At 50.6% G+C, this 15342-nt stretch overlaps 1 protein-coding gene across 2 annotated transcripts in view; it reads right to left on the bottom strand.

Moving 5' to 3' along the window:
* Nucleotides 1-2428: 2428 nt before the first annotated feature.
* The window catches only part of PRRX2 (paired related homeobox 2), a 70308-nt gene continuing 57394 nt past the window's right edge, over nucleotides 2429-15342 (bottom strand). The window contains exons 2-5 of one of the 2 annotated variants that reach the window (XR_012155264.1): nucleotides 10345-10529; nucleotides 9794-9972; nucleotides 6350-6728; nucleotides 2429-2500 (exon numbers count right to left, since the gene is read on the bottom strand). Coding sequence is in view for 1 of the 2 variants with exons in the window: in XM_073314544.1 (XP_073170645.1) it covers nucleotides 6593-6728; nucleotides 9794-9972; nucleotides 10345-10529 (500 nt within the window). In the remaining variant the exon portion in view is untranslated. Of the gene's footprint in view, nucleotides 2501-6288; nucleotides 6729-9793; nucleotides 9973-10344; nucleotides 10530-15342 lie in introns of those variants that run through there. The other variant, XM_073314544.1, reaches the window with a different exon arrangement.

The raw sequence follows: 15342 nt of genomic DNA, 5'->3' as shown, positions 1-15342 counted from the left end.
GGAAGAGCCAAACTGGGCATGGGGCAGGGACTGCTTTGGACAACATACCTCTTAGCTCATGGAGACGAGTCGTCAAGCAATGCTGCAAACCCACGAGTCAGGGGATGGTGGACAGAGTTTTATAATTCAGGCTACAGTATAACCTGGGTTATTAGGAGTGGAATGTGGCAGTAGACGTAGCTCGCTTCCCGCATCAGATTCCACCCCACACCCTGTGGGGGGGGGGGTGCGCGCTCTCTAGTCCCCCTGCCCTGCCAACTAGGTTATATCTTACCGTTGGAAGGTGCAAAGGCCCTGGCCTTTGGCTCTCCTGTTCTAAAGTTTTCCTCAGTGCACAGGCTTCTCCAGAGAGGACTTGAGAAGAGGTTGATATGACCCAGACTTGATGCTCCTGTGCAGCCATTCCAGAATCTTCACCTCAGCAGAGCAGCAGCAGCGGCCTCCCTGGAGCTACCTGGGGACGTTTGACGGATACTGCGCCCCACTCGTGAAGCTGTGCAGCACGCGGACGCTGTTCGCTCCGAGAGCGAATGGCTGTTTCCCGAGCCGCTCCAGCAGAACCAGGCGACTCCCTCCAACGTTCCCCGCGGCTGAGCATGGACGGTCACTGTGAGAGGAGACTCCAGGAGCTGCCGGCTGGTGATCGCCAGCTAGTTCCAGTTCTGTGTGCGTGGAGTTGTAACATGGACACTCATCCACTGAGCCCCGGGCGTATCCACCATCTATTCAAAACCTCTCTCCCAGTCCCTGACGGAGCCAGGATTTGAACTGGTGATTTAGCAGTAAAGAGAAAAAAGGCTCCACAGCCTGTTACTGACTCCCTGAGCCATGCGGCTGCTGTAGGAGCTTTATGGCCAGGTGCGAAATGCATGAGGGGAGAGAGAGATTTTTAAACTTGTTTCCTCCTCATGTATAGAGATGGTCCCAGTCCAGCCACGCTGCATCCAAACTGCCCCCAGCACTGGGATAGTCAAAATCTGGCCCTGAGAATTGTGGCTTGAGTCCTTCTCTGCTGCAGGGCATAGCTCAAAAAATGGGAAAGGGGGGGTGATGCGAAAGCAAGTGTCAGGTCTGCGTCTCCAGGACCCGCACAACGGAGCAGCGTGAAGCCAGACATCGAGCAGCTCCCTGCGTGTTAGAACCGTGTGAACACAGTGCGGTTGTGACCTCCCGAAGAGGAGCTCCTGAGGCAGACCGAGGGCTGGGGTGAGAGGCTGTTGCCCTTGCAAGGGGAGAGGAGTCATAACCGTATGGGGGATAGTTATGGGCGTTTCCCCCTTCACGTAGTATTAAGGCAGCCATGACTTTGCCTGCAGTGAACCAATCCTATACCCTCTGACAAGACTCAGGGCCTTCAACCACCAACCAGCACTTCCTGCCCCATGAAATGTAATGAAATCACTAGGCTTAGGCATAGCCCTGCCATGCTGGGCCCTTCACTTCTGCGCCCCTGGATGTAAGTTTCCATCCCCTCTGGACATCCGCTGTGCCAGGCCTTGAAAGCCTTCTGGCTTGAAGAATTCCAATAAACTAATTGGCAGGCCGGTTGCGGCTCCTTTCATGCCCACTCGACTGTAGCTGAGACCGTGGTGCGTTAGTGGAGGCCACGGGCAGCTCCCAGTCTCTGCAATATGTTTCCGTTCCTTTGAAACGTGGCTCGGCGATGCCTGGTTATTACAGGGGGCCTACCAGACATTCAGAGTATGTCTACACTGCATCTGGGAGGTGGAGCAAGCCTTCCAGCTGGCGTCTGCAGCCTTGGGGGGATGTCACGCAAGTGCACTAAAAATAGCCACGCAGACGTTGCTTTCCCACTGTGGCTCGGGCTGTGATGCCTACACGGCTGTTTTGAGCGCACTGGTGGAAGGCCCGCCAGCGCATGTCTGGGGTATCAACAGGGAGGTTCGTTCCTCAATGCAATGTAGACATCTCCCCAGTACTGTGGCAGAGGCCTCCGAACTGACACACTCAGTAAGGGATTGGAGGCCAGGCTGAGAGGGGACACAGAGGGTCAATCCCCAGCCTGAATCACGCACCCTGGGGAAAAGACCCAGGGGCAGCACTAGCATGGAATTAACCAAGCACCTGTGGAAGGGGAACCATTCCCTACTAGGAATCCAACGCATCTAGCGGTTAGAGCAGGGCTTGCGAGATCTGCAGCCTTGCTGCATCAGACTTGCTGTTTTGAGCCTCTGTTTCCCCACTTCTTAGCTGGAGATACTAATACACCCCGCTTTTGTAAAACATGGAGAGATTCTCAACCGGCCCGAACTATGAGAGCATTCGACAATAATGGTGCAATAGTCAAATAAACCCTTGGTGGGGCTTGAACAGATGAGCGCCGGCTCAATAGGAAGAGGGTGATGCTAAATGGCCCTATTTGTGTTCTTCATCTCATTACTCTTCCTGGCCTGAGAAGTCCAAAGTGCCCTGCCCGGCCATCTTCCAATGCAGTACAGCCTCCAATCCTGCTGTGGGTCGGGCATTGTCCCAGAATCGGCTGTGACAGAGGAGGGAAAGGCTGAATCCTCATTCATACAGCTAGACGCTAAACTACTCAGTAAAATATTTATTTCTCAGTTATTTCATGAGTTGTTTTTACAAAAATTACTCCCCTCCCCAAAAAGAACCCCCCTAAAAACCAAACCAACCCCCCAAACCCTACACAGACATGCAAAAAAACAAAACAAAACCCAAACAACCCCCCCACCCCCACCCAGATCCTGTTACAAGTAATTGAAATGTACAAATTAAAAGGAAGAGAGCAAGCTTAGATTAGGACAATCCCTAGTTCCTGATATCACTCCACTGGGGCAATTTGTATCTTGTCTCGGTAATGCTTTAATGTCAGCTGACAAATTTGGAGGAGGCTGCCAAGATAGCTGTAAAATTAAGAGCAAATGTTTTCTAATCGAGATTGTGCAAAGAAATATTTATTCCTTTTTTTTTAACCTTTAGAGAAACAGCATCTGCAAACTATTAAACCAGTTTATTTTCATGAATGCTCTCAAAAAGGGAGTGACATTTATATCTCTGCGGTTTCGTCTTATACAACAGGAAAGAGCCCCACGTTTTCCATGGGAATAAAAGCTCCAAGATTTTCCCTCTTCCCACCCCCCAAGCAAAGTTTCTCATGGTGGGAGTTCTATCTTCAGTGAACCCATGGCTGCATGTCTTGGCTTTCAAAGGCTACCTCCATCACGCGCTGCTCGGAGATCTTTATTTTGCACCAAACAAACACCGGGGCTGGAAATGTGGAATTCGCTGTTTGGTGGCTTTTCTTGCTGGGGGAAATAGAACATTTCTGCCCTGCGTGGTTATCCCGGGCCCTTTGGTGCTGTGCTAGTGGCCCCCGGTGTTAAAGTGAAATCGGTGCAGCCAGAGCTCGGCTCAAGGCCATGGGCTCCGTTTCCTGCCTCGGGCCCTTCTGCCCGCGCTCGCGCTCCTTCCCGGGGAAAGGTTTTCTGCACTCTTGGCTCATGCTAATGAGCCTTAACCCTGCTTTGATGCTCCGTGCCACCGGTTTTGCATGAAGTGTCACGACCGTTCTCTGTGTGCTTGAAATGATCTCTCGCCGAGCGTTTGAAACTGCGCACTCGTTAGATGACCTTCAAGATGCTGCGTTAAACAGGATGCTGGCAGGTGCTTGCTGGCCAAGAGGCTTCCCTTAAGATAAGGTCCCCTATGTCACAGCAGTGTGTGTGTGTGTGGGGGGGGGGTAATCGGTGGGGTACCTGATCTGACAAGTATATTTGGTCTCATGGAGACAAATTTTTTCCTAGGAGATCAGGACCAGATTGTCTATCAGCGGGGGCCATACTTTCAAAGCGTTCAGGGCCCAAAATGCTGGCCAGTTTGGAAAATCTGGAATTGCTTTTTAAAAGAGGGTGGTTCAGGGGTTGGGGTGCCAGCCTGAAGACTTAGGGGACCAAGATTCACTTCACTGCTGTGCTGCAGACTTCCTGCGTGACCGGCTTGTCTACGCACAAAAAAGCTCCTGCTTTAACTACACTGGTACCCCCGAAGCCATCCCCCTCCCGTATCTCTGCTCCCATCATTTCAATGGAGAGGATAGCACTTCCCTAGCTCCCAGGGGTGTCGGAAGGGTAAATGGAGTCGAGACGGTGAGGGGCTCAGGTACCATAGCACAAGAATTGAGTGTTGGGATTTAAGTACAGAATCACCAGCGTGGGGGTGGGGGCTGGAGCGGCCAGGGCAACAGCTTCAGAGCTGTCCCCTAGTGCTGTGATTCACATCCATAGCAAGCAGGGCTGTGAACATCTCGGGCCCGGGCACTGTTCTAAGGGGGTGGGTGCTATTGCCTGACCATGATCTCGGGATTGGCTGTGCTGGTTTCTTTAAGAAGTTTGCACTCCCTAGTCCGGTTAAGCTAAACACGCACAAGGTGTCACCACCTTGATTTTGGAAACATCTTTCATCTGTCAGGAAGCAGCTGGGAAGGTACGTCGGGCAGGATCCTCCACACTGGACTCCCCAGGCCAGGTGTGGCCCTGCTGGTGCCGCCCAGAGGCCTGGGTCTTCCCGGACCTTGATAGCCGCAGCGAAGGGTCCCCCAGTGGCTAGAGCATTGCTTCGCTCTACTGGGTGGAAAGTAGGATCTGCTCCTATCATGGCTACAGCCGATACAAACCCTGCTGCTGCCTAGCTCGGGGGGACTTGCCCTTAGCTCAGTCTCTAGAGACTTGTGTCTTTTGAAGCAGATGGTCCCGTGCACGAGTCCTGCTGCCAGCTACCATATCAGGCTGCAGCCAAAGACCCATTCCAGAAAAGGCTGCTCCCAAGGGAAGCAGTCAGTGGGGGAGGAAGTAGGTTATCTTTATGGACGACCTAGGCCATCCCCTCAGAAACTCCACAGGTGCCTTTGTCCTGGAGCCTGGTCAGCATCTGTGACTACTGCGAGGGAAGGTGACAAAGGCCTTAAAGAGAGGGAGACTGAATGGGCTGGGGGATTGGGACCAGGAGAGGATCCCTTTTACTTCTAAGGCACAGTTTCAGCCCAGTTTGCAGTGGATACTTTGTCCACACCATAAAACCAGCACCACGCCTGCCCCTATTCGCTCCTATTGTTCACAGGCTCTGCAGAGAGCCAGGGTGGAATGGAGCCTGGAAACTGAGCTCCCTTCTCCTCCTTGGCTGGGAGCCCCAGGAGAGCAGGGTTGAGGCTCAGTGGTGTAGCAGGACCAAGGGAAACCTGTACTGCCCATGCTATACCTGTACTTGTGCTTACATTAAGGGGAGCTGTCTGTCCAGCCCCCTACTCTAGTCCCATTCATAAAAGCCCCACCATAAAAAGCTCAGAGAAGGCCCTGGCTGAACAAGATCCCTGAGGCCTCCAGCTGAGGTTCTCCTTGTTCACATCTTGCATTGTAACTGAAAGCCCTGCTTTTGATTTTCAGCTGTTCAGCAGGGAAGAGATTGCTAAGAGGTGGGGTGATGGGGAAAGCCAGCCACTTGCTGCGGAAGGCATCTAATTTACAAGCCCAGGCCATCAACCACATCCAGGGGACGCAGTTCCATAAGAGAGGCAGTGTTTCCGAAGGAGACAGCCTGCCTGGCCATTTGCATAGAGCTTGGACAATGATACACTCAGCTAAAGCCCACAGACTTTCTTTTCCCCCAGGACAGTTCAATGACCCAAGCCCCTTCAGACTTGCTTGTGAATTCATTGACTTAACCACAAAGTGCAGAGCAAATATTAACTTTTGGACAGCTGCAAAGTCCCATCAGCTAGCTGGAGTGAGTTCTCCTGGGCACTCAAACCATCATCTTTGCCTTTAACTAATGGTTAAAAAAAAAAAGTTGGTAGCATATATCTTACATTGGCATGGGCAGCTGGCTACTTCTAAATGTACAAAGCACAATGCAGGGTTAGGGTAATGAATATATACAGCAGGGGTGGGCAGTCCCGCTTGCAAAAGTCTTTCTCTCTCAAGCATTGCAGTCTGGTGACATAAAAATATATGAGCAAATTTGTCAGCCTTGGAAATGCTGTCGTATAATGTGAGTCGGCTACAAACGCAACAGCTGACCAGTCAAGTTTGAGTGACAACCAAAGAAAAAGGGATGATATAACTGACATAATACAATGTAGTGATCCTCCCAACGAAGACCAGGGTCCCCAGCCTAGGAGGATACTCAGTTGCTCTTTGGCTGTCCAGCTGAGATATTCAAATTGGTCAAATCCTGTAGTCCAAGATTCTTCCCTGTTCGGAATCATATTCATGTTAACTTGGCAACTCTGTTTATCCTTGACACGTGTGTGTGTGTGTATATATATATATATACGTATATTTTATTATAGAGTGTGTGGGGAAAGCAACTTTCTTACCAAGTTCACTCCGTCTGTGGCTACAATTACACACCACTTTCCAAAGAGGATTGTGACTTGCTCTTCTGTCAAAAGGGACCAGGAGAAGGGGATGCTGGTGATGCACTCGGCATTGGTTGAGAGTCACTAGGGTTTGGGTTTAGACTGGGACAGGAGCGGCAATCTGGCCTCTTGTGATGGGGAAGCTGCTCTCCCGCCGAGGGCAGGCACATTGGTATTTTGTCCCGGTTCTGGGGATGGCAGTCAGTTCACAGTTGGCACCTGGTTCTGATGCATGCTGAACTCTTTGGCTTTGAGGCGTAAGCTGGCAATACTGTTTGCCATGTTCACCCCCTGGGCAGGCGTTGCGGTGCCGCTTGAGCTGTAGGATGGCACGGTGCTGCAGGGGAGAGGAGCAAGGGAAAGGAAAATAGTTTGAGACTCCGGCACAGCCCAGGGCAAGCCTTAGACGCTGACGCTGCAATGCTTTAGTGGAAGAGCACCTCTCTATTTGATTCATTTGGTTTTAAGTTGTCAGGCAGTTGGCTCCTTTCACCAGCTTCTCGGAAACAATCGGCTGAGGCCAATAGTAAGGGTCTGGATGGTTTTATGCTGCTCAGTGAAGGCAGGCAGTTTGTGCAAATCACTTTTAAATTAGATTAAAATTCCTGCCTCTAGCTTTTAAACTGAATACGTTTTGAGATGAGTCCAGGGCAAAACCCTGGATCTAGACCCCTTCCCTACCCACTCTGAACATTATATGGGAATTTCGCTCCAGTCTGTACACTTGATCTCTAGGATTGGCAATGGATTGAGTCAAAAACCCAGAGAGGAACATGTCCTGAAGTCCAGATCTGGATCCGAGCTTTGTAGCACAGGAAAAACCCACTATCTGAGCATTCAGTGACAAGAGGAGAATGATGTCTGTCCCTCAAGGGCTGAAGAATGAAACAGACGTTAGATACAGAAGCAAATCAGGTGGGGATTATTCTGGAGCAAACATCTGTCTCCATACCAATATTCTGCCCTTGTGGCTCTTAGAAACTGAAATTCTAGGTCCTTTTTGCAAAGCTCTTCCTCCAAGGCTCTCAAAGCACTTAGGGAAAGTTATTCATTACTGCAAGTATCCCAAGCTGACTTTATTCAGATCACCCTTGGGTCTAGGAGAGAACCCAGGACTGGGATGGCTGATGTTCCCTCCACCCATTACAATTTCTCAGTTCCACAGTCTTTACAGAAGAGTCAAACTTTCAAGGATGGACACTCCCAGTGCAGTTTTTATGACTCTCTCTGGTTACAGGGTTCCACAAATTGGTGTGAATTTGCAATCCCTTTCTTCCCTGGAATGGCTTTTCCAAAGGAAATTCTATTTAAAAGTGAAAAGAAGCTTTTTCCTAGCTGAAGCAAAGCCTGTGCAGTGTATTTGGATGAGAAGAGCCCCTTGACCTGAAACCAAGGTGGTAGGAGAGTCTATCTTGTACCCACCCCTTGCTTGTAATTATTTATTCATTAGAATTTCTTCCCTCCTCCCCTCTTCCTCTCCCTCTCCAGCTCTTTATTTTGATGTCTCTCCCAAGCAGAACATGAGTTTACATTTCCAAGTGGATTTTGGATTAGATAAAACAGGCCAAATTTATCCCTGGTGCAATTGCTGGAGTTACCCCAGAAAGGAATTTGACCCCGTTGAGTTTGTCTGTCCATAGTTTAGAGGATTCCTAAACCACTGAAAAAACCCTCTCTTGTAAAGCTTTCTGGGCTTTGCTTTTACCCTCGGGGGGGGGGAGAGGGGGGAGGGAGAGGGGTGTAATTAGTGCTCAGGCTGCTAAAAAACTCTGTTGGTTCTCGTGGCCCATGGGGAGCGCCATGTGCCTCCGACACTTAGAATATTAATTGTCCTCACTCAAGTTTCACTCTTATAAATATTTAAACACAACATTAAAAGACAAGGTGGGTGAGGTAATCTCTGTTATTGGATCAACTTCTGTTAGTGAGAGAGACAAGCTTTCAAGCCACACACAGCTCTTCTTCAGGTCTGGGAAAGGCAGCTAAATACAAGGTGGGACAGATAGTTTAGCATAAGTAGTTAGCGCGTGTTCCAAGGGACCATCAAGGGGAAGTCACCCCTGTAGTCACAGGACAAAAAGGGGGGTTAGTGGGTTACAGATTGTTGTAATAAGCCATAAATCCAGTGTCTTTATTAAGACCATGATTTTTAGCCTCTTGCAAAATTATGAATTTCAGCTCCCAGGCTCGTCTTTTGAAAGTGGTGTTGTCCAGTGTCCTTTGAGGAGGAGTCTGATCCATGGGTCCTGCACATGCCTATCACAACATGTGGTGTCGTGTACCTCATCCAGGGCACTAAATGACCTAACAACTACTATGTGAGTGAAACCCATAGGCACCACCTCCGTGGGCGCTCCAGGGCTGGAGCGCACACAGGGAAAAAATGCAGCAGCAGCCCCCCTCCCTCCTGCAGCACCTCCTGCCCACTGGTGGGCCCCGCCGATCAGCGCCTCCCCCTCCCTCCCCATGCTGCCTGTCTGCGGTGATCAGCTGTTTTGCGGCATGCAGGAGGCTCTTTGGGGGAGGGGGAGGAGCATGGATGTGGCGTGCTTGGGAGAGGGGTGGAATGGGGCGGGGGTGGGAAGAGGCGGGGTGGGGTTGGGGACTTGGGGGAAAGGGGAGTGGGGGTGGGGCCTGGGATAGAGCTGGGGGTCGAGCACCTTCTGGCACATTGGAAAGTTGGCACCTGTGGTGAAACTAGACAACCGCTAACCCCCCCCTTTTTTGTCCTATGACTACAGTGGTGTTAATGGGCCACTTCACCTTGAATGGTCCCTTAGTCTAGCATAAGGAGTTAGCACATAGTCTATCTGTTCAACCTTGTATTTAGCTGTGGCACTGGGAGTACCTTTCCCAGACCTCAGGAAGAGCTCTGTGTAAGCTTGAAAGCTTGTCTCTCTCACCAACAGAAGTTGGTCCGGTAACAGATATTCCCTCACCCACCTTGGCTCCTAATAACCTGAGACAGACACAGCTCCCACAACATTGCATTCAACTCAACACATCATTGCCTCCATCCCATATGCTGGCTGTGTTTGTCCTAGGGCAGGCCAACATCTTGCCCAATGGGCCTGCAGTTTGTTCAATTCTAACTTCTCCTTCCTACTTGGGGCCTTAGGGCCCATCCCAACTCCTGTTTAAGCCAATGGAAAGACTCCCTGTGACTTCACTGTGGCCTTTGTGCCTTCTCCATTTCCTGTTTGTTTTAATTCTCTCCCTTGACAGGGGAGCAGTTTTCTAATCAGCCTCTCAGCCACCCGCCCTTCACAGTCTTTTCGGCCCACTAGGGGCAGGCCTGGTAGGGTGACCTTGGCTGGCTCTCCAGCACCTCCCGAAAGGCAGCAGTGATCACTCAGTTTGGGAATTGATGGGAAAGATAATAGTGAGGCTGCCTGGACTTACCTGTATGGGGATGTGGTGGTCCAGGAGAGATACTCTGGGCTCAAGGCAGTCGGCCTGGGGGCCATGGGCTGTTCAATGGCAGCATCTTGGCTATAGGATTTGAGGAGTGATGCGGACCTGTTGGCTAGCATCGCCCGCTCGTTGCGGCGGAACTTGGCCCTTCGGTTCTGGAACCACACCTAGCGGGAGGAGAGGCAGCACTGGTCACTTGAGCCGCACTTAACCCAGGGCACAGGCAAGGCAGGTGGGAGGGAGCGGGGGAGCTGCCCCACTCTCCCCCAACGCAGAGTGCAGCGGGCTGATTGCACTGAGCAGGGGGCCTACTTATTTCTGGCAGATCTCAGGCTGGCAGCCTGGCGCTGACCCCTCTGCTCTGCCTGCCATGGCACAGTGGGCAAGAATGAGCTGTGATGGTCTGGAGGGTGCACTGCCCTGGTCATTATGAACTCTAGGGAGGCATGAGTTCTAGCTGGCCACGGGAGCAGGGAAGCCAGCATCCTTGCCTAGAGCCAGGAGGCAGAGAGCTAGTTTCTCCCCACCCCTTTGCTCACCTGGACTCTGGCCTCACTGAGGTTCACCCTCCGCGCTAGCTCCTCTCGCACAAAAGCATCGGGGTAATGCGTCCTCTCGAAGACTCTCTCCAGAGCCTGGAGCTGGCTGCTGTTGAATGTGGTGCGGTTCCTCCTCTGCTTCTTCTTCCGCTTGGCAGCCCCACGGCTCGGACTCAGACTCTCACCTAGGGGGAGCACAAAGGAGACAATCCCAGGAGGGCTGGGTACAAGTGACAGGTCCATGGAACCAGCCCACCTCTCCCTGGCCAGTTAGACAGACAGACAGACACACACACTGGTGAGGGGGGTGAGGTAGACAGGGTGCAGCAGGGGCAGTGCCCTATGTCTCTTTTCAAGGGGTGAACAAAGCCTGTGACTGACCTTCTTAGAGAGGATTTCATTGCTGGGCCTGGGGGATGACATTGCTAAGTGCAGATGTCTGTAATTCAGCAGAGGAACATAACCTGTCCTTCATTGCAAGCCCTAGAGCCAAGCATGGCAGAATTTAACTCATTTATAATTTTGATGGATAACATCAGTGTTTATTTGAAAGCATTTTCTCCTGATGTTGCCAGTTTAAATGTTCACAGTGATACGAAATTATGGGGGAGAGGTCAGATGACGGGGAGAGTAATTGTTTGACAACAGACGTTGCGAGTCAAAAAACTAAAGCTTTATAACTATTAAAATTCAAATTGTCAACATCCCCTGTCAAAATATACAAAGTAAATACCCTGAAATCAAACTGGAATCAGTTCTCAAGCAGTATTTTTCTTACTTTGCCTGCAAATTTTGATGATCATTGATGGAAATATTTTTTCTTCAGTCTGTGAGTGTGTGGTGAAATCAATGTTTGCCGACATTTACCGATAAGAATCTAACCTGCTAAGCCTACCTCGAGGTGAAGTAGCATGGGCCACTGGACTGTTCATGGGAAGGAGAAGCAGTTCTTCGGTTCCAGTCCGAGCTCTGCCACTGGCTGTGTCTCATGGCACACTGGACATGTCTCATCCCCTCTCTGTGCCTCAGTTTCTCTCAGGGGTGAAACAGGGGTAGTACTTACCTCGTGGGGGATGAATAGGGAAAGGGTTTAACTAGTTAACGAATGCCAAGTGCTATGTAAGTATGAAGCTTAACATTCCCAAAAGTGGCCACCAATTTCAGATGCTTAAAGTTTTGGAAGCCCCACATCAGATGCTTGGGGCCTGATTTTCAGAGGTGACAAGTGCCAACAAGTCCTGCTGAAGTCAATGCGAGCTGTGGGAGCTCGGCACAGTAGCAAATCAGGCCCCAGTATGTCTCAAGTTGGGCACCCAAAAATGGAAGCACCCAAAATCCGTGGCCACGTCTGCAAATGTGGGTCTTAGTCTCTTAACACCAGCCATCAGGGGTGCAGGAGCTAGTCGTACTGGGGATGCAGCCACACTCCCTGGCTTGAAGTAATAATAGCAATGATATATTAGACCGTTTTGTCCAATGGCTTTCAGCACTCTCCCTATAAAAATGGTTCCAGCTCCCCTGCCAGCAGTTCCTCAAATAGCAGCAGCTACATCTGTCTGCGACGTGGGAAGGAACAGGAGGGTAATTAGAAGGACATGATTTTTAAGGTGAAAGATCTCATGGCCAGCCAGTGCTAGAAACAAATGTTACCAAGCCTCTGAGATTTCTACTCACACCCAGCATTTGTTTCCATCTTTGTGGCTCATGAAATTTTGAACCTTAAGCCTGCCACTGGTCCGTCTGTTTGCCTTTTTTGGCCCAGATCCAGACCTGAGTATGGCGCATCTTGGGCCTTCATCCATGTAACGTTCTTTCATTCTTTGTCGCCAGCATCACATGAGATGGGGCAGGCTGATGGAGACTGGTTCTGGAGGACACAGTCAGTTGCCTGCAGAGGCCCAGTGGGGAAAGTATGTTGTTGTTTTTAATTCTTTAACAGAGTATTGTTCCGTTATTCTTTCCATTAGCAGAGCATCTGGGTTCAATTTGTGCCAATGGCGGGAAAGTATTTTTGAAAGGTTTGAAATGTTAATAGTTTTATGACATCCCATGGATTTACAGCAGAGTTGCATTGGATTTCTCTGCTTTATGTCAAAGTTAGAGCCTATGATGTGAGAAATCGTTGCCTCTCGCTAAAAGGCTTCTAATGCAGCTTTGCAAAATTGTCATGAGATGGTACCAGCCCGGTCACCAAATCTCCTGGAAGGAATATAAACCCTCATGCCACCCTCTAACTACTGAGGGCTAGATGGAAACTTGTGTGCCTTACTCCATTGCTACTGCAAGGTTTCTTGCACCTTTCTCTGAGACGTTGGGTGCTGGCCATTGTCAGTAACAGGATACTGGAGTATATGCACCATGAATCTGATACAATGTGGCAACGTAATCCAATTTGATTTGATTCCTACTTTTACCATGCTGATGACAAACTAAAGATAATTTGGATGACCATCAACCCCCCCCCTCAAAAAACACCTAATCTCAGGTGAGTGAGGTGGTAGAAATGTGCATGGCTGTTGTTATAACCCTTTGTGGTGCTCCAGCATCTCAAAGCACATTACAAAGGTAGGCATTACCCCTGTGTTACAAAGGGGCCAAGTGAAGCACACAAAGGTGAAGTGAGTTGACCAAGGTCACACGGTGAGTCCTTAACAAAGTTGGGACTAGAACCTGAGGGTCTGCCTACACTGCAGAAAAAGACATGTGGCAGTGAATCTGAACCTGGGTCAACTGGCTCAATGTGTGGGACTCTGAGACCCTCCCTGCCTTGCCAGGTTTCAGAGTCCAGTCTCCAATCCAAGCCCAAACATCTACGCTGCTATTTTTAGCCCCACAAGCCCAAGCCAGTTGACCCGGGCTCTGAGACTCGCTGCTGTGGGTTGGTTGGTTTGGGGGGTTTCTTCTGCTGTGTAGACGTGTCCTAAGACTCCTGAGCCCTTGTCCTAATTACTGGTCTGTGCTGTCTGCTTTATCAGTTAAGGAAACTGAGAGTAGGCATCTGTGCTGCTAATTTCTGGGTGGACCCTTTCTTTGCTGTCCTTTGTATTTGAGAGTCTCTCTCCGTAGCCTGGAGCACTGAGGATCACTGATATGGTCGGATAGAGACTTTGGGGACATTCCCATTTTAATAATGACTAGACCAAGCCTAGCCTACTTCAGCCCTGCTCTGCCTGTGGCTATCAAGCCGGGGTGGATGTAGCCTCCCCATTCAATGAGCACCTGCTCCCAGGGGGCACCGACCACCCGCAGCAGCACCTCCGTCCCAGCATCGCAACCCTAATCCTGGCCGAGCACGGAGGGGAGGCCCCAGGGGCATGGAGAGTGACTCACTCAGCGGTTGTGACTCCTTTCACACGGGGCTGGGCTCAGCTGCCCCTCTCCAGGCATTGTGACTTGGTGCACAGGGCCACAGCGCTGTCACTCAGGTTTGGCCCGGCTGCCTCTGGAGGGGTGGCCAGGCCCAAACCTGAGACAGGGGCCCCTGTGCAAGTGCACCCATTGCACGCGGGTTAATCTGGGCCCGATTTCTATGGGTGCAGTTGCAGCCATGGACCTCCACTGAAGCCGCCACTGCTATCAGTTCCAGGGTTCCCAGTTCTGGTTGGCCGTATTCCTGGAGGTTTCATTGCATGACCTAATCTTTAATTAAAGATTAATCTTTTAATCCCTGGGGACTCCAGGACTATCCTGGAGGGTTGGCAATCCTAATTTAGGTCATAATTCCAGAGGCAGCTCTCCCTGGCTCAAGTCAGGAATCCTGACAACCATGCGGTGGTTACCCTGGGGAAGTGGGGAGGGAAAGCTCAGTGGTTTGAGCATTGGCCTACTAACCCCAGGGTTGTGAGCTCAATCCTTGAGGGGGGCCATTTAGGGATCTGGGGCAAAAATAATTGGGGATTGATCCTGCTTTGAGCAGGGGGTTGGACTAGATGACCTCCTGAGGTCCCTTCCAACCCTGATATTCTATGATTCTAAGTGGCAATTGAAATCGCCAAGAATGAGGGGTTAGGTTTGTGGCTGGTGCTGACAATGGCCTGGTGTAAGATGAGGCTTTGGTGCTTTCTTTCCAATGCACATTGAGGCTTGAGACCCCTGGACACTGTCCATCATTAGGAACCACTACACATTACAGGCAGTGAGAACGCTCTGCACCTTGTAAGAATGGCCTCTCACAATCCACAGCCCAGGCTCAAAACCCAGCACGCACCGTACTCCCCGGCCTATTATTGGTGCAGCTCCACCACACACGTGACTAAATAGGTCTTGTGTTGTGTCAGGGTAGACTCATCCCTCTGCCTCAGCCAAAACAAGTAGGTGTCCAGGGGATAGTGGAAGGGAGCTGTCCATTGAGACCACCCTCCCCATGACTGGATGGTGAGATGGGAACTCCCTTGATGGGCTGTAGAAAGAAAGGTGACCTCAGCTACCATGGGCCCGAAGTGTAGTTGTCCGAATAGAGGCGGGGAGTTCCTTATCCACTGCCACTTTCTGATCATTTAAGTCACACATCTTTGCATTCCAGGTAAGTTTCATCCTTTGTTTGCCCCTGTAAACCCCTCTGAGGACAGAGGGACCCTGGGGCTGGTAGAAGCTGAGCACGGCTGTGTTTGGGACGCTCCAGGATGGGGGTGGGGGAGAATGTTATGAAAGGTGACACGTGTTTGGTTCAATCTGAAATAAACACAAGTTGAGTCCAAAAGCCGAGAGAGAAAGACACTCTTCGCCCCGCCCAGGAGACCACAGTCTAGGCTCCACTGAGCTTTGCATCCCAAATAAAATTCCAAGAATTCCCTCCAGCCCTTGGTTCTGTCGAGAGCCTCAAATTCACTGCCAATCTCTATTTTACAGTTGCCCCTTTTAGTTTCACTCCTTTTTTGGTTTTGTTTTCATACAGCAAGCTAATGAGCCTCAGGATTAAAAAAAATATGGCCGATTACTGCCATCCCAGCTTCCTCCCAGAACCTGGGATTGACTTGGGCGAGCATGCAGGAACCATCC

This window comes from Lepidochelys kempii, chromosome 16 (assembly GCF_965140265.1).
Source record: "Lepidochelys kempii isolate rLepKem1 chromosome 16, rLepKem1.hap2, whole genome shotgun sequence".
NCBI lineage: Eukaryota > Metazoa > Chordata > Testudines > Cheloniidae > Lepidochelys > Lepidochelys kempii.
This window is presented reverse-complemented; position numbering and strand designations above follow the sequence as displayed.